General features: G+C 42.6%; 2 protein-coding genes across 8 annotated transcripts in view; one reads left to right on the top strand and one right to left on the bottom strand.

The window, feature by feature from the left end:
* trio overlaps positions 1-21097 on the top strand; it is a 126450-nt gene extending 105353 nt beyond the window's left edge. For 5 of the 7 annotated variants that reach the window (XM_065483889.1, XM_065483886.1, XM_065483888.1 and 2 more), the window contains 15 exons: positions 11723-11798; positions 12618-12759; positions 13363-13575; positions 13696-13776; positions 14470-14846; positions 15264-15420; positions 15483-15713; positions 15838-16029; positions 16376-16605; positions 17317-17551; positions 18546-18770; positions 18861-19108; positions 19171-19312; positions 19838-20278; positions 20802-21097. In XM_065483889.1, the coding sequence (XP_065339961.1) occupies positions 11723-11798; positions 12618-12759; positions 13363-13575; positions 13696-13776; positions 14470-14846; positions 15264-15420; positions 15483-15713; positions 15838-16029; positions 16376-16605; positions 17317-17551; positions 18546-18770; positions 18861-19108; positions 19171-19312; positions 19838-20278; positions 20802-20891 (3080 nt within the window). In that variant the 3' untranslated portion in view covers positions 20892-21097. Of the gene's footprint in view, positions 1-11722; positions 11799-12617; positions 12760-13362; positions 13576-13695; positions 13777-14469; positions 14847-15263; positions 15421-15482; positions 15714-15837; positions 16030-16375; positions 16606-17316; positions 17552-17861; positions 18470-18545; positions 18771-18860; positions 19109-19170; positions 19313-19837; positions 20279-20801 lie in introns of those variants that run through there. The other 2 variants (XM_065483887.1, XM_065483890.1) reach the window with 2 other exon arrangements.
* An 8-nt stretch (positions 21098-21105) lies between these two features.
* Positions 21106-27896, bottom strand: part of LOC135939482 (uncharacterized) — a 29201-nt gene continuing 22410 nt past the window's right edge. The window contains exons 2-5 of the mRNA XM_065483891.1: positions 27025-27226; positions 26378-26587; positions 26085-26321; positions 21106-21773 (exon numbers count right to left, since the gene is read on the bottom strand). Coding sequence (XP_065339963.1) covers positions 21362-21773; positions 26085-26321; positions 26378-26587; positions 27025-27226 — 1061 coding nt within the window. The 3' untranslated portion in view covers positions 21106-21361. The remainder of the gene's footprint in view (positions 21774-26084; positions 26322-26377; positions 26588-27024; positions 27227-27896) is intronic.

Raw genomic sequence — 27896 nt, 5'->3', positions numbered from 1 at the left:
GAAACACACATGCTCAGTGCACAAAGGCCGCCGGAATTTTCCACTTTGTCCGCGCACGCAGCATGCAAATTTTGTTGACAGAGCAACTCTGCTCTGCTACATACACGCACGCACTCACATTCGGCGTAAACAAACCCCTTTTGGAGCGACAATGGCCGGTGACGCACTCGACAAGGCCGGCGTCGCCGCTTTCTGACTGATGGTCCGGCGGCTGCAAGGCGAGCCACTCGCCCGTTATGGAAGCCGAGACCTTTCTTTCTCCCGCGAGTGCATCATCTCGAACGGTTCCTCGAAAAAGCACGGATTTCGCCCTTTCACGCCGAGATTAATCGAGCCGACGGCCGATTCCGGCACAGGTTCGCCTCATGGAAGGTCACGCGCGCGTCTACGTGATCGCCTGCTTTTGCCCGCCCACTCGTTTCATGTTGCTTGATGTAATATTTATCGGCGCCACCAATGCGCTTTCCTCATTCTCAGTTCGATTAAGTCGACCGGATTTTTTTCCCATTGCCTTTTGTCGCCAGCATCATACATTTCCTCGGTTTCGCCAGTGCGTTTGCGCCCCGTATTTGGCGTGCGTGCGCGCGCGGTTTCTCATTTGCTGATTTTGCAACGCGCCTAACGTTAAGTGCAGTGCTAAATATCACTGAACTGCGTTTCTGCACTGTTTACGAGCTAAATGGCCTGTTTAATGTGTGCTTTTGGCTCGGTTCTGCTGCCAGCGTGGAGGCCACTGCAGAAAGATGTAAAATAGAAACAACACTGTTGTTGCACATCAATCACAAGTGGTTTTGACAAGGGAAACGGTTTTGAGAGAAACGTTCACTGAAATATTAATTCGGAATATCTTTAAAACAGGTTTCAATTGGAGTAAAAAATTAAAATGTCTGGAGATTAATTGGTTTTATAAACACGAAAATTCGCTCAACTTTTCAGGTGATTAGAGTAAAGTCAAATTGACTTTAGCTACATTGTTTTGCGAAAATCAGATATGATCTGCATGAAAGGACCCTGAGTCATTTTAATTTTCATTGTACCGTGTCCAATGGCACTCGCACCAATAAAAGCACTGCTGCGATAAATTCAACAGGCTCAACAAGCCATAAATCTCCACACCATCTCAAAGCAATTGAGATCGGCAACAAAAACGCGGCAGAGGTCACACACTCACACACACATACATCCGTAGGGATGAGTCACCGCAATCAATTTGCAGCAAAGGTCCACTTAAAGGCCCCTCCGTCGGCGACAAAGGATGCTAATCGCCGCACTTGCAACGAGTGCCGATACCCCTCCCCGCAAGTAGACTCCCGAGCCGACTCTTGTGCGGGTCAGCTGGCAAAGGTTGGACAAAAAATCTGGCAGCGGCTGCCTGCTCCTCTTAAGTGATTTATCGTGTTTTAAAGGAACGTTTCAACGCGTGCGTCCAGCTTACTCGTCTCGCCGGAATGCCGCTTTCAGCCCGCAAAAACGGGCGGCTCAGGAGTCTACACAGCGAGACGCGTGCAGGCAGACCTTCGCTGGCGCCCGCCGACCCTTTGCTCATACGCCACTTGCGCAATTACCGACCAGGCGGGTGTCATCCATACACTCACCGCGGCCCCGTTCTCCGGCTAGGGTTACCGCGCGACTAGTGCGTTTCATTAAATCCCGGCCGAAATTAAGTCTGCTCCAAATAGTTTCGCGGTGGGCCTAGCTCTCTCGTGTCGCCCTTTTCCTGCGCGACGTCTGATCTTTAGGTGCATGCGTGCGTCGTTTCGGCCTGGAAAAGCTGTTGTTTGCGGCTTTTTCTCCTCTTCTTCGCACACCTTTGCAATACGAAGACGGAGTAGAAGGATAGGGTTGCGGTCGTGATTGAATTTCTTATAATCAGATTAGCTGGCGCTGTTGGACGTGCCAAGTAGTTTTCTGTCGGATGGCTCGTCGCAATCAACTCGGTCCTGCGGATTTTCTCCTCTCGCTCCGTATGTACCATCTTGCTTGATACGAATAGGGGACGCTAGTGCGCAGTTGTCGCGCTTGTCGATTGACACGGCCTTTTTCAAACCATATTCTTTCGCTATATTTAATTATAAATTCCCCTCTCCACTCAAGCTTCGCATAGTATTTTATTTTTAGATGCTTGTTTACGCTGACGCCATTGCGTCGGTGGGTTGAATTTATGAAAAATCAGAGGTTCTCGGGAAACAGCTGGAACGTATGTAAGATGATTGCAAAAATGTGGGAGAGTCAGGGAAATCGGCTTCCTTAAAGTTTGATATTTGTTTAAGTGCTTTGCTCGTTAATTTGGAGGCTGCATTGTCAAACATAAACAATTGGATACTTAATTTTAACTAAAACATCAATATTATAAAAGCCTCTGGCAGTGAGTTGTTTGTATAACATTCATTACTGTATAGTGATGATGACATTCGGATGACGTCACAAAGCTATACATCCCTTTTCTCTTAAGAAATCAGCAAATTTCCCCCGAATGTTTCCTAATTCTGTGTTCTACTAGCTGCGCTTTTTCTAGCTCCCGTTTCATTTCTGCTTTACATTCTATTGTGGCTAGCCGCAGTGCTTAAGTTATTTCCTGCATTCGATTTCCTCGTATAAAATATAAATACAGTATTTATGTCGTAACAATATTTTCACTTTTGGTTCTTGACCTTAATGCAAGATCCATCCGACTCATCCCTGCCGTTCAAATCCACACTGGCCCATTGAGCGCGCCAGCCATTAATCATCAATTCAAAGATATACAAATCGCCCAGAGCAGCAAATAAGAGACCATGGCAGCAACGCATCTATAAATCAGGCTGCGTTTAATATGCAAATCCCACATGCACGTATTTGTACGCAGTACCTGCGCAAGTCACGACCGACCAACCAGAAGCTTTATAGAGCACCGATTCGAGCATCATTAGCAAAAGAATCCCGCTGGCCACTAAGATGGCCGAGATTGTCATCGACACTGCGTCGCTGGCAATTAATTACAACTTATTAGTCCCAAGGCGACCCTTTCCTAGCCTCCTCTCGCGCCTCGCTAATTACACGTGTCCATATTAATTAACGAGCGGGACGCAAGACGCCTTTGCGCGTCCACTCACGCCTCGCGCTCACTTGAAGACAAAGAATCGACTCACTTTGATTATTCCTCCGGGCCACGCACGTGCAAATGCAATCTCGCCGGCGGGGGTTGAACGAACGGACGAACGCCGGAGCCATCTAAAATCGATTAATGCCGCCTCTGCCCCGTTGTTTTGTTATTTTGCAACACACACACATTCTATGCACTGTACACAGACACCACTTGTTGCCTCATTAATTTGATTACTATCCTTGGGCGGCGCCGAGCGAAATTTATTTCCACCGCCGGCGAAAGCAACCGATCGTCGTATGTTTGCCGCCGTTCGGGGGTTGGATTACGATCCGGTGGTGGCTTCGTGGAAAATTGTTATCGGACACCCCCCGTGCCTGCGTCTGCAAATTGCCACCGCGCGCCGTTTTATGCACGCTGCTCGCGCAGCCTTTTAAGGAGCACGCAGATGCAGAGCAGATTAATCGCTTTCGATGTTTAATTGCGTCTCGGCTGAATTATGTTGCGATTGTACGAGAAAGATCTACATATTGATTGCTACTCGATTAGCCGCTGCGTGAGGTAATTGGTATAAATTCTCGTTGCAAGGATGAAGCCGCCGCCGTTCCAGGAATATATTTTAATGATGCTGAGCTTTATTCAGATATGCTGTGCGTTCGTTTTATGGTTTTACTGTCCAAAGTGGGTATTGCTTTCCAGGTCGTGTGCGAAATTTAATTGGCTGAACTGTTCACCGATAAGATAGTGATTTTTATGAACCAGGGTCAAGACATTTGTGAATTGGAATTGTATTTTCCTTTGGTGAAAGGACTAGGAAAGCATTTTTCCAACTTGATCGAATTGGGATTGATGTGCCAAGCAGTCTATTCCCATTAAAAATGTATTCCAATATGAAATTTGACTGTATTCGCATTGTTTAATTATTAGGAAACATGCAAATAGTCCCACTCATGCATTTTTAAAACAAAAAGGTGTCAAATGTTCTGAATTCCACTCACCAAATGTTTCAATTGTAACACGAGGAAAATGCCTGTGAAATTCGAGGTCCATATTTAAACTTTGGGTGGTTATGCAACCTGCGTGACGCAAGCATCGAAGTAGTTGCCTAATCAGAATATCTTTGCGCTAATTATAAAGCTAGACACGCGACCAATTAATATAGCATCGCTTGGAATTCGTTGCATAAGATCTAAAACTAAAAACAGATCTAAATTTAGCCGCGTGAACGGCAATAAAAAAAGACATGAGCCGAATTTATCCCAAAGTTAGCGGCCGTATAAATTTGAGAGCCCTTTGCCCACATGGGAAGAGCATAATTGTGTGCCACACACCGACGGAAAAGTTCAATTTAGCAAAGTGCCGTTCGACGCCCAATTTGATTTGGCCGAGTTTGACAAACGAAGTTTAACGGCCGAAGTCAGTCTGGTCGGGCGGGCAGGCAGCTTACTTAATTAGCATACGCGGCAGGCGACAGGCGGCACGAGAGAGAGAGAGAGAGAGAGAGAGAGAGAGAGAGAGAGAGAGATCTTTGTCCGCGTCGAGGGCCATGCGTAGTAGCGGCCAGGGGAGGAGGGGGATGCTGCGAATCGGCGCGGCGGCCGGTGCCAATGGCTGAGCCCGGCCTTTCTTTCAGTCAGTCAGTCAGTCTATCCGATACCGCGCGTGGCGTGGTCCATTAGCGAGTGTCAGCAGAGTGATCGGCTCTCGTCTCGCTCACGAGGCGCAGCCGACGTCGACGACGATGTGCAAGTGATTTTGGGAGGTGTCGTATTCGATTCCGCCGACGCCGCCGCCGCCGCAAGCCAGCCCGACACAGCAGCAAATGGCCAACACCAGGGGGAAATTGGAAAGATGGAAAAGCATGGTGGCCGCCTGGGTGCTCGAGTCCTTCACAGAGCAGAAAAACGGTAATCGGATCTCCCAGTCTTTTGCACGCACCCTCGTCGTTTGGCGTTTTCAGTATTGCAAATCTGACGGGTGCGCGCGAGGTGAAATTTTCTGCCCGGAAGTCTGTTTCAGACTAGCGCCAGTGCTGAGTGTTTGCACACAAATAAAGGATGAGCAATCGTTCTTCTCTTCTTTTGTTTCCCGACCGCCACAGCCTGCTTGCCAGCAACTTGTAGATTTCAAACGTGCAACCAAATGAGTGGCTTTGCGACAATAATATGCAGGAATTCGTAGTAAAATGGGGATTTCTGAGAGTTCAACCACTTTTCCTGGTTTGAGAGTGCCAAATCCGACGGAAATTCGTTGAAACTATTATGCAGCTTAATTTATTTCCACTCTAAATCAGTAAATAGACTAAAAATTACTTAGAACTTTGAAGAAATACTTGCGAAATCTCAGTGAGACGTAACTTAAAACTGAGTCTAAAAAATTTAAATTTTACTGCCGCTTAATCTAAATTTAATTGACTTAACCTTCAATCATTTTTATTATGTGGAGACGCATCTGGCCAGAGCCTTTTCCGTTTGATCTAAAAAATGCAGGTCTCTATATAGAATTAAAATGAAGGTGATTTTAATGTAAGTAAAATAAATCAGTTAGTCGAAATTGCTTACGTAATTACATTAGCTTGAAAAGGGGTGCGTTTTTGTTGCTCAAACAGGTTGTGACAGCGAAAAAAGGCATTGGTTTTAAAACCAACCGCTCTGATCCATCAACATGGTAATCAGCAACAAAAGAAATCTCGTGAATTTCCTTCATGGCGGATGACAAGTCGCTCGGGTGGCATTCGAAAAGTCAGCTGCACGCTGATGACATTGCTCCTTAGAATAATGGAGGCTGGCGTTACCTTGGCGCGACGCAATGATCACCTTGTGAGCGGTGAACGCACACTTTTCGGCCGTACTCAATGCATCCGCCATTCTCGCGTCTGATAAGATTAATATTTCGCTGCTAAGCCGCCTGTGCATTATTTCGATATTTCCAGTCCGCTCCTTCCTGTTGACGCGCGTTTGATTTTGCTGCGCGCCTCAACCTCGCAACAAGAGCACACATTTCGAGTGCGGTCGCTGTCGGACGCAGATTTTCGCCTATTTGTAATAACCAGTTTTCGCAACACCCGAACTGATACTTACTTATCGTTTGTGTTTCGTCCGCCGAAAAAAATTTACAGCGCCAAGTCTCGAAACCACAGAGTGACACGACTGCCGCCGATTCGGCGGGACTTTCGAGTCGCGCCGGAGACTGCGAAACTCGATCATTGCCGAGGTTAGCAAATATCCCTCTGACTTTCGTCGGAAACTTGGCTGCTAAATGGGAAATTCCATGCAATTTTCTGATTGGTTTTTTTTTTTTCAAATAAATTGTCTGTGTCACTCAAACGGTATTTAAACCGCAATAGTATATTTTAAATGTACATTTAAGAGTGATTGATGTATTTTTCCTTGTCAGCATAACTTGGGTCCGATTTTCATGATAAAAATTTGATGAGTTTATTAGAGATATTAAAAAACCAAAAATCTAATTATCTCTGGTTGGTCGTTTAGCCTGAAAAATTAATAGAACTTATCAAACCGATTACGACCCTAAGACACGCAGATCCGGTCTTTGCTCCGTTCCTTGCCGTCGTCATACACTTTCGTATTTTGCTCGCGGGAAATGACGCGTCGACCGCAACAGAGTTCCGCTGGTGGCCGTGTCCCGTCGTTGTTGGCCAGTCGAGGTGCCGAAAGCGAGTGCAACGCGATGTCATCCTCGCCGGCGCGAACCTACTCGGCGCGTCCGTCGTCCGAGAAGCAGCAGCCGCGCGACCGGCGGGGCATCGTCGAGGTCAGCCCGCCGCGGCAGATGTCATGCGACGCGACGTTCGCGATGGAGGTGACGCCGGCGTCGCCACCCTCCGAGCGCTCCTTCCGCAATTTGTGCCAGCGCAAGGCCCGCAAACTGTCCAAGCAAATGAGCACCCTGTACGACCGGTTCAGCATCCGCAACAGCACCTCGTCCGACGAAGAGCGTAAGACGTTCCCTTTGTTTGTGTTTCCAACGTCGTTTCAACTTGATAATGGCTGGCAGCCCGGTTTCCTGTTGTTTCGAACTTAGGCGAAGCGGAATTCTCGGCCGATGTTGCTTTTTTCCTCAGCACCTTATTACAAATTCTAGAAGATTTATATGAAATGATTTTTTTAGTACATATCTTTGATTGGGAAGAAATCGAAGTAGATTTAAGACGTTTCTCGATCACTGCACATCTCAGAAAGGAGTCGGAAAAGTTTCTCAAATGTATTTTGCTTGCATTTATCAAAAAGGCCTTATTGCCATCTGTGTGATCGTCTAGATTGAACTTTTTGAGCGTACTACTCGTTATAAATCTAAAGTTCCTCTATAGTAAACGCAATGTCAAGTTAAAACACAACAAAACCACTCAATATCAATAATAATCAGGGGCTGCAACATTTTTAAGAAATTATTTCCTGTTCAGCAACGTTTTTCGTTCCAGTCGGGAAAGAGATTACAAACCTTAACAAAGAGATTAAATTTGAAACGGGGAAGTAAGTCTCTATTGTGACTTAGGGTCTAAGTATAAACTGCTGCAGACAAAAATACATTTCGCTCAATGATCTCAAGCCGGAAAGTGTGCTAAACTGTATTCGAATGAATCCTTTGAATATATTGCAATTATCATCATGTCGTCATCATCTTTTCCGTCGCCAAAGATATCGGCTTGCAGCTGACTAATCGAGCGTATTATCTCAGCCTCGCCATTGCAAAATACGCTCAACACGAAGTGCATTTGTGTATATTTCTACGCATCGCAAGCGGTCGAGCGCACCTCCTTAACAGGGCAAAATTATCAGGCGCGCGCCTTCATCCGCTTATCTCACCGCAGCACTCTCTGTCCCGCGAAAGGCCGCACTCACGCACTCGCAAAATCTGCTCCTCCGGCGAGAAAATCGGCACACATGCATATATTCAGCAGCCAGACACGTGAGTCACCCGCTGCTGTGAGTTAGACTTTGAGGTTAGCCGTAAAAAAGCTGTTTCGTACTTTTACAAGAGCCTGAATTGCTTTCTACTTCAAACCATACCCTTAAATCAACTCGCATTTCTTCGTACTGCTCAATTTTAATTGTTTCAAACCAGGTTATCAAATCAAAGAAGTCTCTAAAACGCAAGAACTGAGGCGAGAGAGGCTTTCAGTTTCAAAGCTGCAGAAAACTGAAAACTTGACTTGATATTTTTTACTTGGTTGCTACAAAGGTGTGCATTATCACACCAATATGTTTCTATTTTAATTCTTTTTTTACATTTTATCTATTGAGAATTTCCCTGAAAAATCGACAATTTAAATTTATTGACGCTTTGGTGTGGAGAAACGACTGCGACATGCGGGCCCCGCTAATTCTAGATTAATTAACCACCTTAATTGTCTATTAGCCTAGTTCGGGGGAGAGCTGCGTGACGACCGAGGGTGGTTGGGGGGTTGCGGTGACGCAGTGATCGCGTGTGTACGTTTTCCGGGCGCGAAATTGCCTTCGTTAGGACCGGCGATAATTCAGGCGGGCTTCGGACTGGCGCTTTTTTTAAAAATAATACCGTGCGCGCTGGACATGACGCAAAAAGGCGCGCGCGTATTAAATGCACGCGTGGGCGGTGCGGTGCGGCAAAGCCGAATGACAAATTGGCTTTAATTCGGCCTGACGCGAAAATAGCGAGCGGCGTAATTTTGTTTTGACAAAAGTTCCGGCGAAGACGGCGCCCGCCGCCTTCTTCGATTTTTCTCTCTCTCTCTCTCTCTCTCTCTCTCTCTCTCTCTCTCTCTCTCTCTCTCTCTCTCTCTCTCTCTCTCTCTCTCTCTCTCTCTCTCCTTTTTTCTCTTTCATTCCTCGTTGTAAATAACCAGCAACTTCCTGCTGCGCCAAAGTGAAATTCAATTATTGCGTCGTGGCTGGGTTCATTTGTGCGGGGCTAAAGGCCCATTTTCGCTCGAAATGCAGCCCGTTGCCGGAAATAGAAGTCAGTTTATCGACTCACTCGCATCTCCTGATATGCAAATCGCAGACTTGGCACCAAGACGCCCCCGAGACAGATCGAGCAGATTTGAGTTTTCCCTTTTTTTCTTCTTCGCAACTGCTGACGAAGTGGAATCGTGCGTTTTATTTGTTGATTTCCGCCCGGTTTGCTCATGAAAATGGATGAGGATTAAAATCCGTCAGCTATTTATCCTTGATTCATTGGCACGGAATAATACTGAAAGTCGATTTAGGGGCACGAAATAGTGGCAATTGTCACGTAATCACGTTTTGTTTGTGACGCAGAAGGCAGTTCCAAATACGTCGATAATGGTGATAGCGGAATCAGGGCATTTTATCATAAGCTTCAACAAAAAATCATATCTATTTTAATATTCCTGTGATTTGATTCAACAATTAGTTCAGTTGATTGCAACTAGGAAATTCCATATTTCTATAATATCATGGAGTCAACCGAAACAATTGCTAATTGAAGTATTGACCGTATCTGCACGACTCTTAAATTTTAAAACATTTAATTTGCAGTGGTTGTTTTGTATTAATCCGGGAAGAAGCCTTGTGTTCTCCTAAAAATGCATTTGTCCTCGCACAGAAATGAAAATGCACCCGAAATAACGCTGGTGACCTGCATCCGCGCGCCGTGCATACATCTGTCGCGAGCGAGAGTAGAGTGCAGCGCCTGCCTTGTATACATAAACATGCCGTACTCTCTCTCTCTCTCTCTCTCTCTCTCTCTCTCTCTCTCTCTCTCTCTCTCTCTCTCTCTCTCTCTCTCTCTCTCTCTCTCTCGCTCCGTGTGTACGTTCGAGTCAGCTGGCTCCGGCGCGCTGTTCAAAGGACCTAAGGGCCTAATAATGATGATAATCTTTGTCTCCTGCCTCTTCTCGTCCCCGGCGGGTCATGAGAAAAGAGCAAAATTTCGTTTTATCTGATGACCTAGATTTCGAGCTAGGCCACCCCCTTTTCGGCCGCGCTTTCCACCCCGTGTCCCTGGGCTGTGATGAAAGTGCAAATTGCAGGATTCGCACACAAAAGGCGGCGAAATCATTTTCTCACGTCGCGGGGCGTTTGCCAAAAAGCCGAGGCGGGCGGGCGGGTGGGTCGGGCGCGGGCAGTTTAATTTGTCTCCCTCGCGCTTGTGCATGCTGGTGCCTCTTATAAATTGCCCGCCTCGGTCGTCGTCTTTCTAATTTTGGCTGCTGCTTGGTGGTTTTGCTTGTTGCGTCCTATGAAAATAAATTCCTCGGCCATTAAACGAAATGCGTTCGTTGGGAGCGCCCATTGCCGCTCCCGGCTCCTTTGCTCAATTGTCCCGTCGACTTTGTGAGTGCGTCTTGGTCTCGGCTGCTGGAATGCCAAAATAAAAAGTGCGGGAATTCGATTCCGGCGCAGTCACGCGCTCTGAACTTGGCCTCTGGCATCAAAAATCAATGACGAGAATAGCATTTCGAGTGGATAGGCATTTTCGGCCGGCGCCAAACTCTCTCGGCATTAAACACAAAGGGCCGCCTTCTTCCTCGGCCACGGCCGCGAATTAACCGACTGAGAACCCTCTGATTTACGAGATAATTGAAAACAAACGCAGCTTTGAATTGCGATGCATACACGCGATTGCACGAGCGGCGGAAATTTATTGCTTGATGCAGTCCGCCCGATATGGAGGAGCTGCTCTCCATCCTAGGAAAACTTGAGCCTTTGAAGCACATCATGCAAGAGCAGCTTTAAATCCACTTCATTCTGTAACAACGCTCGACGCCGATTTGCCTTGAATTTTAGAGGTTAAGTATTTTTAAAACGAGCCTCAGCCGGAATGTGTGTTATGCGGACACTCTGTTGACGTAATTGCGGTAAATTATCAAGCGTGACATATATTATATGTGATGAACAGAAAAACTGTGCACATATCGTTACTTATTAGCAAAAATTTAACCCAGAAAAATTTTCAGATCAGCAAAATGAACAAAAATCTTTTTTTAGCATTGTCCTTTTTTGTGCTTTTATTTCCCACAATAATTGTTCTCTTTCAATATTTGTTTGCGACGTCTTATGAAACAGCAACAGCGCAAAATGTTTTATCATGATAAGAAAAGCATTCAGTTGTTATCATTTTGAAAAAGACCGCGACACTGGATTCCAGGATATGCGTGATTTCTTTTATGCAATTATCGCCAATCTAAAAATAAAAATGAGAGGAATTTATGATTTTACTCTATAGCCGTCAATGGCGAACAGTTTAAGAGCATGTTTGCGAGTGGTGCTCAAAACTCCTCTAAATTTAACGAGCAGTCCGCTCGTTGGACAAGAAGAAAAACCGCCGCGAATAATCCTTGCATACAAGATCTATTTATAAGAGGGCATAAAGTAGCGCCGCGTGCGCCGGCCGTTGCTTTTTAATTTTATTAGCCAAGGCCCCGGTGCGTGCGTGTCGTGCTCTCCAACTTCCCACGATGTGTGCGGCCCTTAGAGTTCTGATCTCCCCTGCTCTTTACAACAATTATTAATGCTGACACCGAGTCGGCTATTTGCTGCCAAAATTATCCACTTAAATCACGCAGTCGACGGGCCGGGAGGGGAGTCGATTAATTAATTGTACAGTTTTTCTCTTTCCCTGTCTCTCTCCATCTCCATCGCATGTGTGCTCATTCGTTGTGTTTATCTGTTGCAGAGGGTGCGACTGGAAGCGACTCCACATCTCATCAAGCCACCAACTCGCCTGTCAATAAGAGAAAGGTGTTCGGAGGGTGAGTCACGAATCATTATCTAATCTCCGCGCTGTTCTATGAGCTGCATTCGAGTGGAATGCTCTCTGTGCCTCTCTATTAAATATGGTGTTCTCGGTATTGATTTTGAAAATAGTGCACTCGATCAAGTAAAATTAAAAAATACGTCACGGGAACGATAAAGACGTCTGGTTGTGGTTTTCCCTTGTACGCATATTTTATTCAAATTAACTTAAATCAGTTCTGATTTATTGATGTCGATGGTTCAGATATTATTTTTCATTTTTAATTTAAAACTATGCTAGAACTTTGTTAACCGTTAATTTGATAGCAATATTTGACAATTTTCGTCCTAAAGTATTTCAAAACATTTGACCTAATTTTGCGCGACTTGTTGGGACATCTTTCGAGGCTTTAATGAGACGTCGGAAACAATAAACGTTTTGTAAATAGCAGATAGTTTGAATAGATAACCCAAAACGTCAATCGTGAGTGCTTATTAACGGCGGAGGAAAAGGGTGACAGGCGTTTGTGTTTCACTCGTCCTCTTCGAAAACGATTTTGGCAGACGCCACGCCCTCTGCTCACGCTCATATCCGCACACAATTAAATTGTTGTGTTCTTATCGCGAAGGAGTTAGTTGGTTCACAAAATCCGAGGATTTTACGCGAGTGTCTGCTGCCAGCAAAGTAATATGGAGTCCGACGACAGCGACGCAGAGCCGTGCTGCTTTTGCTGCAAGTCGGTCGCCGTTCTTCCACCCCCTTCCGCACTTCCGCCACCCCCGACCCGCCACGAATAGACCGCGCGTGGCTAATTTGGGCGTAATTTTGTTTGCAGACGAAAATGGTTCCAGTACCCCCTGCGGAAGCCGAGCAAAGGCAACTTGCACGACAAGCCAGCAGTGTCGAGTCCAGGACCCAACTCCACCATTCCAACACACAGCCCTCTTAAGAAGACTTCCTCAGATAACAGGATAAAGGCAAGTGCACAATTTATTATTTCAATTATTTAAATCGCAAAATTTATTAAAATACTGGTAGGAAATTTTACTGGAAATAAATTGTAAAAAAAAAAATTCTTAAATGTAGGCTGACTACAGAAGTGATTTTAGAAATGTCAAGGTTTAACATTTTTCCTCTAAATACCTGCCATCCGTTAGATTTCACTACAATTTTTAATTTAATCAGCGTAAAGAGACAAAGATTCGAGCGCCTATTTTGTTCAATATTTTATTTCGCTTGAATATTTCTTGAAACTTTTTAGGAGATGAATCTTAACTAAACAAACAAGAATGTCTAGAGCGTTAAATACACATCCAAGTAAACAGTACAAAATGTTGAATTTATTTTAATATTTTATCCCAAAACGAAAACCTAGGAAAAGCTAACGGCTTTTAATTTAGGTCACCTTTGAAGAAGTTGAACAATTTACTATAAAGGTTTATCTCTGAAATTTATTTTCTTGGAAAGTGATAAGCGCCTTTTAATTTACACACATTAAAGTCCCCTCCTTTCCCACAGTTCAGTGCACTAGAATACGAATAACTCTCGCACCAAGTAAAAATGAACTTTTATTTGTTCAGGTTCCAAGCACAGACAGCGGGCGTCCGAGCAGCACACAATCGGAAGCAGAGAGTGTATCCTCGGGCCCGTCGTCAGAACTGAACGGCGCCGAAGACGTGGAGGAAGAGACCGTGGAGCTGCCGCCGCCGATGAAGCCCATCTCGGACTCGTTGATCAGCGGCTCAAGCGCCCTCGGAGGCCCCAACAGCGGCGACGACGCTCAGGCCAAGAGGGTGAGTCTCTTTGCCGCTTCTTTTTTGTTTTGTCTTTTTTTTATCCTCCTCGGAGCGACCCCGTTACGCTCGGGCAGCAGGACACGATAGATCGAGAGATGAAAGACGCGTCTTTTTCAGGCGTCCAGTCTGTCTTTGAAGGCGTTGGACGGCGCGTCAGCAGATTTGGCCGAGATCGAGCAGATTGTCAAGGAGAGAATGGTTGGCAGTCCATCATCCTCTGCATGAAAACAAAAATATGCATGTCTCGTCTCTTTTTCTCTCTATTTATATTTTGGTTGATTTGCAGTTTTAGTGGCTCTCTCGCTGTTGGTTCAGTCAAATGACAGCCGTTCGTTGCAGCTTTTTTGATCAGGATTATTCTTTCGATTTATAGTTTTGTGCCGTTCGTTACATTGATACTTATGATTTCGTTTGCACCAGCTCATATACTGGATTTTTTACAATCGTATCATGGCTTTGTTGATTTGGAGACTTTGGTCCGACGTGAAGTGGACCAGGGTTGGCTGTTTCATCGAGTGCTGCATTTTAATTTTTGCCTTTTATCTGTTGGATGGGAAACGTATCAACTTTTCTAAATTATTTGTTCCTTAAATGTTAGATATTTTGGTGTTTAATACTTTTCGTAACAATGAGAATGCTAGATGTTTGATGGCTTTGCGCTAAAATAAATTAAAATGACTAATTTTTCGAAATGCGTCAATTTTTCCATTTAAAATTTATTTGATATTTTTCCCGCCTGATTTGCAGGATTTATTATTGTCTGATTCGCATATTATCATACACACCAGAAAGCTAAAAATATTCTCGCAATCAGTAGTCCATACATAATGCTTCTTTAAGTTTTGAAAAAAAATTATCGACAGCAACTAACGCGTGAAATGGAAATTTCAGGAGCAGCACACCGAAAACCAGGAGCGGCACAGTCTCCTGTCCAAAGGGTCTAGTCAGTTGGACGAGGCGGACATGGCCTCGCCACAAGCGGTCGCGGTGGCCGTCAGCGAGGAGGATGCCGAAGGAGAGGCCGCCTCGATCGCAACCAAGACTGACCCGCTGCACAAAAGGCAGTATGTGATCAAGGAGATGCTCGACACGGAACGCGTCTACGTAAGGGACCTGAGGGACGTGGTCGAGGGCTACATCACATTCATGCGGTCGCCCCCGCCGACCAACCCTGAGGAGGAGGAGCTGTCCATGCCGGACGACCTCAAGGCCGGCAAGGACAAAATGGTGTTCGGCAATATCGAGGCCATCTACGAATGGCACAGAGAGTGAGTCTCCGTTTCCCTCTAGTTGCTTGTGCACGCGCGGTTGTCTGTTTGAGGCTGCTGACCCTTGGTTCCTTAATTTTAATCTGCGTTGCTGGAAACAAAAATATTTCCAGATAACTTTAAGAGAAACTGTAGAAACAAAAACTTAAAAATGAAAAGTGTTCTCCTGTCATTTCGACTGCAATGAGAACCTTGTAAACCTATATTTTTTACAAATTGACTTTAAAGCCATCTCAATTGATAAACAAACATGTTTTGGAACCTCTGAAATGATGTTATTTTTGCTCTAAATGTTCGTTCTGTCTAAAATTCGCAGTCAAAAGTTGCGCAGATTCTTTTGACCCACATTATACCAATCAATATGATCAATCTTCCGAGAGTGGCCTCTAATTATTATTTTAAAATTCTGTTCTGTAGCTATTTCTTGAAAGCTCTGGAGCGCTGTGAAGAAAAGCCCGAGGAGTTGGGCTTGATTTTTAAGAGATACGAAAGGAAACTGCACATGTATGTTGTGTACTGCCAAAACAAACCCGTCTCAGAATTTATAGTGTCAGAAAAAGAAAACTACTTTGAGGTGAGTGCTACTGTTTGGCTGCCGCTGTGCACACGGTCGCTCATCATCGCTTAAATTTCCAGGAGCTACGTCAAAAATTAGGTCATAAGCTACAGTTAGCCGATCTTTTGATCAAACCAGTTCAGAGGATAATGAAATACCAACTGATGCTGAAGGACATTCTCAAGTACTCGGAGAGGGCGAACGTGTCAGATGAAGAGCTGCACGCCTTGAGGGCCGCCTTCCACATCATGCAAATCGTGCCCAAAGCCGCCAATGACATGATGGACGTCGGAAGACTGCAGGGATTTGAGGTGACCACCCCCACCGACAAAACAGAGATTTCCATGGTGTTATAATTAGAAAAATAAACCAATTTGGAATAGATTAAATTCAAGACAGCTTTTGGTGCTAATGCAGCGCATACTCTTGTTACAGGGCAAAATCACGTCGCAGGGCAAGCTGCTGATGCACGGCCCACTGGCCTGCATGGAGGGAAGCGCCGCCCAAGGCTTCCGCGGCAAAGAGCTGCAAGTGTTCCTGTTTGAGCAAAGCATGATTTTCAGCGAGGCTGTCGGCCGCAAAACCCAGTTCACCAATCCTGTCTACGTCTACAAAGGCCACGTGCAGGTAACCGCTTTGTCTCAAATCTCTAATTTTTGCGGACATTCCTCGTTAGAAATTATTTAATTAATTAAAGAGCGCATTTTATTTAAAAAGTAAAAAATATTTCACAAAATATTTTTTGTTCACGTAAGAAAATTATATATTTTTTCCTCTTCTTGTAGGGCTAAATCCTGTTAATTTAATCGGTCGTTCAAATCCCATGCCTCTATTTATTTTTTATTTCGGATCCTTTGTACTTTTCATCTCGATTTGAATGTAACATATCAATCAAACAGGTTCTTAAGTCTGGAAATGTTTTTTATTACTAACATTTGAAATTTTTCATGATTTTGGTGTTGGTGATTACCAGGTGAACAAGATGTCTCTGAACGAGCGAAGTGAAGACGGTGATCAGTGCAAGTTCTTGATCCAGTCAACGGACCCGAGGAAGCCCAACCTGATTTACACGTGCCAAGGGGCGACGCCGGCGCTGAGGGACGAGTGGGTGGCGACCGTAAAAGGCATTCTGCAGACGCAGAAGGACTTCCTGAAGGCGATTCAGTCGCCAATCGCGTACCAGAAAGAACTGACAAAGGATGCGTAAGTGGATCCAAACAAACACAGTCAGAGACTTGCGGTGAATGAGATCATAACAAGTGGTGATTGGCGTTTGAGTAATAACCAAAATGAAAGAGCAGAGGAAAAAACAAAACCTAGATGTACTCGTTATTGAAGAGCAAACCTCACTACACACGCGAAAGAGTTTTAAAAAAAGAAACAATTTAACAATAACTGATATAATGAGAGAACGCATGCTTTTTCGGTTGTTTTGAGCATTTTGGATTTACGGTGATTTTTTGAGGCCAAGAACAATTACTATGATTACATGGAAGCTTGTAAATAAAATTAATTGTATGTTTGTATATAAAAATTTAAAACTTATGACGATGAAAATACATATTGCGCGACACAGCAACAAGAAACAACAAACACTTTGAATAGAATAAAATTGAAAAATGAAAGGTCCAAAAAATTACGCCTGTGGTTTTTCTTCAACGATTCTTTCCTTTCTCTCTATCTATTTCTTGTGGTGTGGAGCAGCGGCTGCGCTATTTGGACATCGGCAAACGGCGTCAGCGCGTTGTGTGCGTTGCGTATCTCTTCTCGTAATTCGTTGGTTGTTGGTCTATCTATGTGTGCTGGCTGGGTTTTGGTTTGTTTGCAACCCCCTATAGGTAGCGGAAGCAACAGGTTGTGGTTGTGCCCCCGTGCTTCTTACTTTTCATTTATTTGACCCCGCTTTTTGTTTAGCCCTGCATTTTCTTTTTCTCCCCCACACGGCATGCCCCCGAGGTCCGCCTCGGAGGACCGGCCGGCGTCGAGTGGCAGGCCGGCGCCCGTCAGCCGCCTCCCGAGGCTCCAGTCGGTGCCGCAGAGCACCAAGCCCGCCGACTCCAGCAAGTCCAGGCTCAACGCGCTCGTCGGCGGCCTCAAAACTCTCACCACCAACACCAACTCCCGCCGCTGGAGTGAAACAGCAGAAACTGTAAGTTTTTACAGCAATTTTACTGAAAATTTAAGATAGTCCAAAATAGTTATAGTGAGTGAAGACGAATCAAGGAATAACTTTGAGCTAATTTAAAAACTCTGTGAATACGTGATATATTTAAATTTTTCCCCCATATATATTATCATGTTATAAAAAAACAGAATTCCTCATTCTTTGAAATTAGCTTAAATGGATTGTATTTTTGAGCTGGTGAATTTTTATGGACAGAAAGGTTGAATCACAGGGAGGGTGAGTGACGTGGTTAGCAAGAATTCGTCACTCGTCTCCTCTTTTTTATTTTACTCAGAAACGGGTTGCTGCCGGACGTTTTCGACGATCAAATTCTGGGTCAGAATTCTCTGCAGCTAATACTGCGGTTATAAATTTTGTTTTGGAGGTAAAGTACTGCTGGTGAGGCCTGCGGGGCCGAAAAAGCTGTTGTACATAGCGAGAGCGTGTTATTAAATTTTTTTCATACATATTTCCACTATTAGCTAACCGTCTAAAATTAATTTTCCATACAGATGAGAGCCATTCATTTTTATTTAAAAATTAAACCTGTGCGTGTATTTTTTTGTCCAAAAGAATAACTTTTGTTTTAATCTTCAAGTTTCATAACATTTGTTTCTTCAATTTAGGCAATTTAGAGAAGCCTCATAAGGTCATATTAAGATTTTGGAGGACTAAAGTGAGAGACAGGCATGGTTAGCCCTAAAATAAAAACTAGCAATAGAAAACCTTTTAATAGATCATCAAAAGTCTTGTCAAAGAGACCAGGAAGTGTTTACAGATTGTAATATGACCTTTCCTTCTTTGTTCGTCAAAATAAAGGCACGAAGATTCTCTTTTAAATTTGTTAGGATAGTACACCAAACTAATAATTTTTGCTGTTGTTATTTCGTAATTATTTTTCTGGCTATAAAAATTTTCCGATTGAACATTTTGTTTTTGCATGACTCTAATGATGTTTTCCAATCGATGATGCTCACAGTGCAACGACGAATGTGATATGCTGCGTCCGCAGAGTTCCCTCCCGCCGTTGAGTCCTAGGCACTCGTCCATCTCTAGTCCGAACAGTCTGTCGCCCAATCACTCGTACAAAAACGGATGCACGCCTCCCAGCTCACCGAGCAAGGCGTGGGCCTTCAAATTCAGGAAGCCCAGCTTCTCAAAAAACAGCCGGCAATCCAGCTGCCCCTCGCCGACTTCGCCACTGGTAAACAATTCGAATTTTTAGATAAAATCGTAAAATATATTTCTTTGTTAATAATTAACAATTTTTAAAAATTATTTATATTTTATTCAGCTGGATCTTGAGAACCACTACGAAATCGTGGAGGAACTCGAGCGCGGATCCCGGGCTGTCGTGATGGCCTGCAGGGACAGGAAGACCAGCAGGGAGGCGGTGGCCAAGCTGGTGTGGCGCGAAAAGCAGTCAGAGGCGGCCACCGTCGCAGAATACCGAATGCTCAAGCGGCTGGGCCACCCGAGTCTGCCCAAGGCGTTCGGCCTTTACTCCGCCGGTCTTGGCAGAGACGCCATTGTGATGGAAAAGTGAGTAGATTGCGGATTGAATTTATGCTGATTTTACTGATTGTTTTTCTTTCGCTTTTAAGGGTGAGAGGGTCGGAGCTCTTCAGTTTCGTCTGTGAGAAGGATAGCTACTGCGAGGGCTCGGTGAGACACTACATGCTCCAAGCCCTGTCGGCACTGGTTTATCTTCACACGCAGACCAGAGTCGCACATTTAGACATTAAGGTAAATTGCCTGTTCAAGCTTAAAAATGCACCCGTTTAGCAATGAAATTTTCAGTTAAAAGTTGGCTTTACAGAAAATTTATGAATAAATGCTATTTACATTTACTTGATAGAAAAAGCAAAAAAAATCCTAGATTTCCGTTTAAAATTACTGAGAAAATTTGTCTCACTAATTTGAACACTAATCAAGCAGCGAACACTGTCTCCTTTTTTAAATTAACGATTTATTTCACCAGAAGGGACATTTAACTCAATATTTTTGCACAATATTTGATAGACGCGAATCAAAATCAAGCAAAAAATCATTGACAAACTGTGAACACATTTGACGAAACAAACGCATTCTTGAGCAGAACAAAGTGAGGGTTCCCTCTTTATAAAACTAAAAGTATTGTTTATTTTAAATGCTCCCTTCCAATCAACGCTTAAAAAAATGTCATTCAGGATTTTGTGATGACACATGTTTCTCCTAAACGCAAGCATCTTTGTAATTCATTATAAATAAAATTAATTAATTTAATTTCAGCCTGAAAACATCCTGGTGGAGCCAAACAACGCAGGTATGGGCCGTTTGATAATCGTGGACCTGGGCGACGCGCAGGTGATCGGCGACGACAACGAGGTGTTCGCGAACGGCAACTGCCTGGCGAGCGAGATGCAGCCGTCAAGCGTGGAGTTCGCGTCTCCAGAGGTGATCCAGCGTGGCCGGGTGGGCGCTGGATTCCCCAGCGACATGTGGAGCGTCGGCGTGCTGCTCTACGCCTTTCTCAGTGGCGTGTCGCCCTTCTTGGACGACTCGCCCGAGGAGACGTCAGCGCACATCCTCAACGTCGACTTCTGCTACCCGCACGAGTTCTGGGCCGGCGTCTCCGAGCGGGCCAGGAGCCTGATCGGCCGCCTCCTCACCCTCGAGACGCACAACAGGGCCACCGCCCTCCAGTGCCTCAGCGACCCCTGGCTCTTGCAGGTAAGACTTTTTTTAAATGGAACTTGCAATGGAGAAAAATTTCTTAGATATAAATTCGTGCTGGTGCCTCTTTGTTTGTTGTTAACTTCTTTTATTCTTGTCCAATGCAAAATAAACTTAAGGAGATGATGCCATCTTTTGCTCATTTTTCACCATTTTTAGGTGATTTAAGTCGATATTTTTAATTAAAAAGTGATATTTTAAAACTTTTACTGGTGTTCCAATGTCCTCTGGTTTGGTCGAATTGAATAGTTCATTTAATTTGTTGTTGTTATTGCCAAAATTTCCTTCAGATGATGAACAAATTTATGTCAGGACATTTTAACGGTTTAATTAGAAATAATTGAAATTTACCAAATGAGAGGAATTTCTGGACTCTAACCCAACTTTTCAGAGCTCTTCGAACGGAATCTAAACATTTTAAGTGGCATCTTATCAAGTAACTGTAATCAGATCCAAATTTAGCCTGATCTGAAAACAACAATTTGATTAAGCTCTAATTTCTGCCCTTTTAATTTTTCAGAATGGAGAAGGATGCAGAATTCAAAGCGATAGACTGAGAACGTTGGTTGAACGCCGCAAAAGATGCAAAATTATGCTCTCTCCGTCGTGAGATCGATAGATTGTGAAGCGCGATCATTAGTGATTTTTAATGAAGACCACGTAATTGTGTGACTTGTTTACATGCGCGCATATAAAATTGTTAATATTGTACTTTTTTGTCAAATCTTTGTGAAATATGTGTGTAAATAGTGTAAATAGAAGCAAATAATTTATAAAAATAAGTCAATAAACTGCCATTAAATGAGTAAAATAAAACGCTCTCGTGTCTTAATTGTAAACTTTAATATAAAAATACAGCTACTTTTTACTCTGTCGGTTTCCCTTAAAGTTCACATGAAATTAAGCTCGATTTGATGTAAAATATAAATACTATCTCACCATAAAATACTCTGTTAAGCAAGGACCTCTCCAACTTTGAGAAAGTCCGAATTTGGCGTTCTTACATTTAAAATCAGCCCGTTTCCACGCCACAAAGGCAGCTAGCTTGAGCAATCCCAGGAAAATATTGATTATTTGAAATCAATGGAAATGGATGTTTCTCTTTCCGTAACGCCAATATGCAATGAACGGGAAGCGTGCGCTGATGTAGAGCGCCAGTCGGACCAGCCCGTTGAAAATGGGCCTGAAAACGAAGGCCAACCAGCGTGTCCTCAGCAGGGTGGAGAAGGTGAGCCGCTCCACCATCAGGGTGAGCCTGGAGCTGAAGTCCATCTTGAGGTCGCACGGCAGGCCCAGCAGGTCCTCCATGATCATTTTGATCTTGATCTCAAAGCCGAGCGACGGAATGGTGCACTGCATGCCAGTGAGCAGCGAGTGGGCCATCACCTTGAACTTGGCCGGCGGATTCTTCATCCCTGGTGACACAACCTTGTCCTGGATGGCAAGACACAACGACTTGGTCTCTTCCAGGCTGCCCGTGCATAGGTTGAACCTGTTAAATTGAATTCGAATAAATTTAATATGTCAGTTGAATTAAATTAATCAACGGAAAACTATGATAATAAAATTACGTTCATTCTTATTGACTCTCATTCAGATAAATTTTGGAATTCTCATAAAAAGTTTGAGTTAATTATTGGGAAGACAAGCTTAATCGATACAAACCAATATGAGAAACCTATCAATTTTCCAATTATATCCAGCAAAGCGCAGAAATGAACGTGTTGTTTTTATTTCACTGCCAGCACCATTTTAGTACACATAGACAGTTAAAGGTATTGCACCCTCAACCAATCTAGTAAGTTTAAATAATAATTACTATTTTTCCCGAAACAATTTCTACAAAGTTGTGTTAAATTTAGCGAATTCAAGAATCCAGTTCCGCTGCTCAATGTAATTCAGTATATTTTCCGTTCCAGTTTTTACCGCCAAGAAAAGTTTTTTTTTAAATTCTGATTTTCCTTTTAATTGATATTTACACGAAAAATATCTTTTGTTAGAATGGAAAATTTTTATTTATACAAAGTATATCCACCAAATCATCTGAGTTGTTTTGTTCTGCATCAAATCAATAAAATATGATTTTCTTATTTTTTGAACTAAATGTCTTTTTTTGATGCGGAATCCATATATTCCCCATTTTATTATAAATGCGATTTTCTTACTATTTCAATGCAAACGCGCTGCATACTTATGCAAATAATAAAGCAGATAATTACTGTCGATCGAATAAGGAGTTACCATTCTTTTGCAAGAATATGAAATGGGATATAACACCATGCTGAAGCGCTGCTTTTCTATCATTTGATGATTTATTTTAATCAAAACGTTCGTCGAATGAGAAATGGACTACGACACGATGGCATGAATCACCCACTTCATCCTAGACTGCAGAAGCCGCCGACTCACACCGACATCGACAAAAACGTGTTCAACGCAGTAAAATTACTAGAATCTAAAAATATCTTAAAGAGTAAAGTCCCTTTACTGTCAAAATCAACAAACTGTCAAAGACAACATTTTACAATTGAATACGTGAAATTTTGGTTTTTTGAAATTTCATGCAAATGCCCTAATCGAATGAGAATGATTTCCAAAAAGATATAATATATTATGATAAAACTTTATTTCGTAACTACGTTAAAACAATGCCAAAATATTCCTACTGCATTGTGTCCCCTTTCCAATAAACAAAAAATGGTGGGCAAATGACGAACGAACTAACGGAAACAACGAACATTTATTTTTTCGACACGGCTTTGTTTCCAGATCGAGGAGAACAGCATGAGATAGCAAACAGTGGTAACATTGTAAGCAAAAACCGCGTCGCAATGGAATGCAAACTGATGGTATATGTGACTGTAATTAGAATATTTGTTCTGAACCGCTCTGGAAATATCTTTTATTAATTATTACAGATGATAGCATTTTTAGTGATAGTGGACATCATTAACACATCTTCATCTCCGGTATCAGGTTGTGCTCACAATAAGTTTATCAATCGTGTTCGATAAACTGGAATTTATGAAAAAAAAACTACGATCAGTTGCACCGTCAACATTTTGAACATAAAAATAGTACGAACTAGAAGAGACGTATTCTCCTAGCTGATTTAAAAAAAATCATTATTTCAATGTTTAGATTTTAAAAAGATAATTTCTAGTGTGGTAAAAATCAATACATTTTTTTACAACTTTCATTCACTCTGGTATTTTTTTAGAACATTACATTTAACTTTCAAATTAATTTATTATCATCTGAACCAAAATAATTTAGTTTTACCTTTCATTCTGGGATTCCTGGGAACAAGTTTTAATTAAAGGCCCAACTGAATTGAGCTTTTTCTCCGTTTTATAATTAAAGCAAACTGTTTTGGGACTTTGGGACAGATTGTTGAGAAAAACTCCTTGTTAAATTGAAATCAAATTCTTGCTGATTACTGATAATTGAATGCCAACAAAAGATTTCAAACTTCAAAGTACATAACGACAAAAGTTCAATTCAGGAGCCTTTAATATCACGTGCGGTTTTTTTTAAAAGTACGCTTCTCCGATTTTTTTAAGAAATACAAAGTAATTTATCAAATTATTTAAAGGCTCAATGCAAGCACTAATGCAGCTAACAAATGTGAATAAAAAACTGTTTGTGGACCTCCGTCAGAAAAAACTTCAGACAATTATAAAATGTTGTGGAAACACCAAATGTTCTCTCCCTAATAAAGTGGCAAAAACAACTCTTCCTACAATAGTGAACGCATCAGATTCAACAGGTTGTGCACTTACATTTTTTAGTTTGCCTTACAAAAAGATAAACCTTAACAGTGAAAAAAATATCCGCAACCCTAATAACAGGTAAGCCCACAGAATTTCGTCCCAGACAGAAACAAAAATGGAAAATTTACAAAAATTATTACTCGTAGCTGCAAGCGAAGAGATAACTACTGCTGCGGAGTTACCAATAGAAAATTATATTTCATCTACGCTGCCAAAAGGTATAAAATAATGGGGTTTTTGTGTGTAGTTTGAGGGATATTATTAAATACAGAATTTTCCTGCAGCTTACATCAATTATTTTTAATTTCCAGCAGAAACAGAAGCAGCCACTGAATCTGTGGTAACTTCGACAGCTCTCCTCTCCACGACGATGACGTCAACAACCACAACAAGCACCACCACAAAATCACCAACCACCGCTACAACAACCACAACCACCTTAATTACCACACCACTATTTCCTACCTCTGAAAAAGTAACATCAACGTCCACTTCAACAACACCACGTGCCACAACAACAACAACCAAGACTATTACAACAACTGCTGCTGCAACAACATCAACCTCTAGAACAACTACCACCACCACCACACCACCCACAACTACTACCACGAAGACTACTACGACAACAACTACAACCACCGCACCAACTACAACAACCACTACCATGAGGACCACTACTACAACAACTGCAACCACAAGCCGGATACCTACATGTGCTGGTATCATTTTAAAAAATGACGTTTAATCGAGTGTCAAACAAAAAATAATTATTTAAAAAAAAAACTATTGATTAAATTATGTATTCTTCAGATTATCCTTCTTCGAGATACTCTATTGGAACGAAATTAGTAAGCAAATTAAGTTCATTAATTTTTGTTTGTAAAGTTGAAACCGCTCAACAGGCCTCATACGCCGACTCGAGAAAAGAATGTCAAAGCAAGGGAATGGATTTGATCATTTTCGAAACTGAATTGGAACGGACATGCGGGATGCAATTTTTGGACCAAACATGTAACAATATTTCGATCCAAAAGACTCGATGCACCTTTTTCTTAAATTATGGCGTAAAGACAATTCCGGAGCATGGATTTGGATTGGGAAGGACAACCTCGGGAGAGCTGACCAGAAGTACGTGTGGATCAACGGCGCAAACGACACCTATTCCTGGTGGGCCCCATTACAACCACAAGCTCCAACAGTCGAGCAATGCGTGATAGTGATGTGCGTAATCTTGTGCAGACATTTATTTTGATTTATTTAATATATTAAATAAAATTATTATAATAATTAAAATTTGAAGTGCGAAGACTGACGGGGGAAAGTGGTACGACTTGGACTGCCAGACGATTCAATCTTATGTATGCGAGAGCTTGATTTAAACAAAAATTGAAATTAGACAAAAATGTCATTTGGAACTAAGATTTCAGGCTAATAAATGATTTTTTCTCTGAACTTGAATTTTAGTATCTCATTGCAATTTAATCGCCTTCATTGTATACCAATAGTAATTGCAAAACGGAATTCTTCCACGTTGATGTATGAACTTCATTTATTTCCTTTTTATTCAATTTTAATTTATTTTATTTCCTCTAGAACTGATTGGCACTCAGTGGTTTTTAACTACTATAACAAGTTTGGCCTAATTATGCCGGAAAAACGTTTCAATTAATGTTTCCATCATATTTATCGTTGTCTGCTTTGGATACAATTTTTAAGGGGAGGTGAAAATTGGTTTGAAAATTTTTATACAGTGAAATAAAAATTAAAAAAGTATAAATTGCATATTAAAAAAATGATCAAAGAATGACACACATCGCGCGATCATTCTATCATGTACAATTGACTGGCACTCCTTGTCCATTTCCTTTGATTTATATAGCCGGACGTGTGTTGGGCACGCACTTTGAACCTGACAATGCGTTCGTCTACTAAATCACGTTCTATAACAAGCGTAATTTATGCCGCGCCATAGTTCGTATAGGAGTTGAACAGGCGCCAAGAGTGTTTGGTCTGTGCATGCTGCTCACCTGTCATCGATCCCGAGCAGATAGCCAACGGTTCTCCAGAAGTGAGTGACACCTTCCCAGGCCTCGCGCTTCTCTCTGTGCAGGGCGAAAAAGTTGGGATGCAGGATGGCGAAACCCATAAAGCCGAACTGCGTGACGATCATGTCAAACTGCGACATTAGACCGAGTCCGGCTTTGCGCGACCGTTTGGCCGCTGCTGCGTGTCTGCTGCGGATCAGCTTCAGTGACTCATAGGCCCTGCGAGTTAATTTTTAATTATTATATTTCTAACTAAAAGGGTTGCGAATATTTACTTAGATCCCGGCTCGAGCAGGTCTCCGTTGTACCACTCCATCATGTGGCTCAGGGTGGAGAAGTATCTATTGAACGCAGAGCACGGCTCTCCTGATTGCGACGTAAAGCACAATACCCTGAGGATGCTCGGCACCGCGAGCAGACACACCAGGCCCGAAAGTTTTGTGTAGAGAAAGGTGAAAATGTTCCGCTTCATGAAATCCTGACCCCTGCAATGTCAAAAATTATTTAATCTATCAAAACCTTTTTTTATAAATGTGGCAACTAATAAGGTATAAAATGCGGCAATGGAAGATTAGAGTGGTCGCAAAAATTGTTGTAAAAAGGGTCGTTGATTATAGATATTTAGATTGTCTTGAAGTTATTGAGCCACAAAGGAAGAGGTTTTGACAAGAAGTTTAAGAGTGAAAAAATGCTTATAGTTATTATCAGATATAATATCTATAATTTGATTGAAAAATTAGTTAACATGCTGGATTTTACACATGATGTCTTCCCAATAAATTCAAGTTCAATAAAATTTTAGTGGAAATTTAAAAAAAAAGAAAACATTTGACCATTTTTGTGAGTCAATCATTTCGCACAAACCACTTTAAATTTCTAAAAAGACTTAACCTTAAAATCGCGCGTGTCACGTGTATTGTACCTTTGAAATTTCTCAAGGTCGAACCACGGTGGCAGCTCCATGGGAGATCCGCAGTCCGCGGGGGTCGCCATCGCCTCTTGGAAAAAGGTGTCGGCATCTAGCTTTGAAGATCGTTTCTTGATACTTTCAGGAACTTGACCATCGCGGTTGTTGTTGCAGTTATTGTTGTTATTGTTCGTGGTGTCGGAAGAGTTTCCATCGTCTGTAAATCAAATCGAAGGTAGGAGCTTTTAGAAGGGTGAAATTATTTGGCTACTAGACGTAACAGATTAAATATAAATTCGTGCTAAAATAATTAACAACTGTAAATTATATCCTGCATGAAAAGCACAGTTTTGAGAGTATATGTTTAATAGTAATGACACAAGACCGCGTTTCGAAAGACAATTTATTTACATTAACAAGGCATCCACGATATCTCGTGATGCGAATGCTAATCAGGCCGAATTTTTAACTAGGCGCTTAATCAGTTTAACTCGGAGCCAAAACACGACGGAGCCGCAAACCTTCTCTATATATGTCGTTTCACTTTCCGCTCTCCGCACAATTTGCATGTTCGTGCGGGAAACGAGCAGCACTTCTCAATGTCTGCAAAAAGAGAATCCGCCTTCGGAGATTATTTTGTAAAACCTGATCAGCCTTGAAGAGAAACAAGGTAAAACGCAGCGTGTATTTTCTCTAGGAATTATATATTATTGCTTCTGCGGTGGAACACACGGATACACTAATAAATTTCGCACGAGTCGCGCGCTTCCCCGCAACACTCGCACACGGAGTGGCGCAATCTCGCTTTTCTACACTGCCCCGCGAGCACCGAATGCTCGCTCAATATGGGTTTCAGTTAGAAAATCATTGATCGGCGGCGTAGTTGC

Source organism: Cloeon dipterum, chromosome 3 (genome assembly GCF_949628265.1).
Source record: "Cloeon dipterum chromosome 3, ieCloDipt1.1, whole genome shotgun sequence".
Taxonomy (NCBI): Eukaryota; Metazoa; Arthropoda; class Insecta; order Ephemeroptera; family Baetidae; genus Cloeon; species Cloeon dipterum.
The sequence above is the reverse complement of the archived record's forward strand: the minus strand, read 5'-3'. Positions and strand labels throughout refer to the sequence as shown.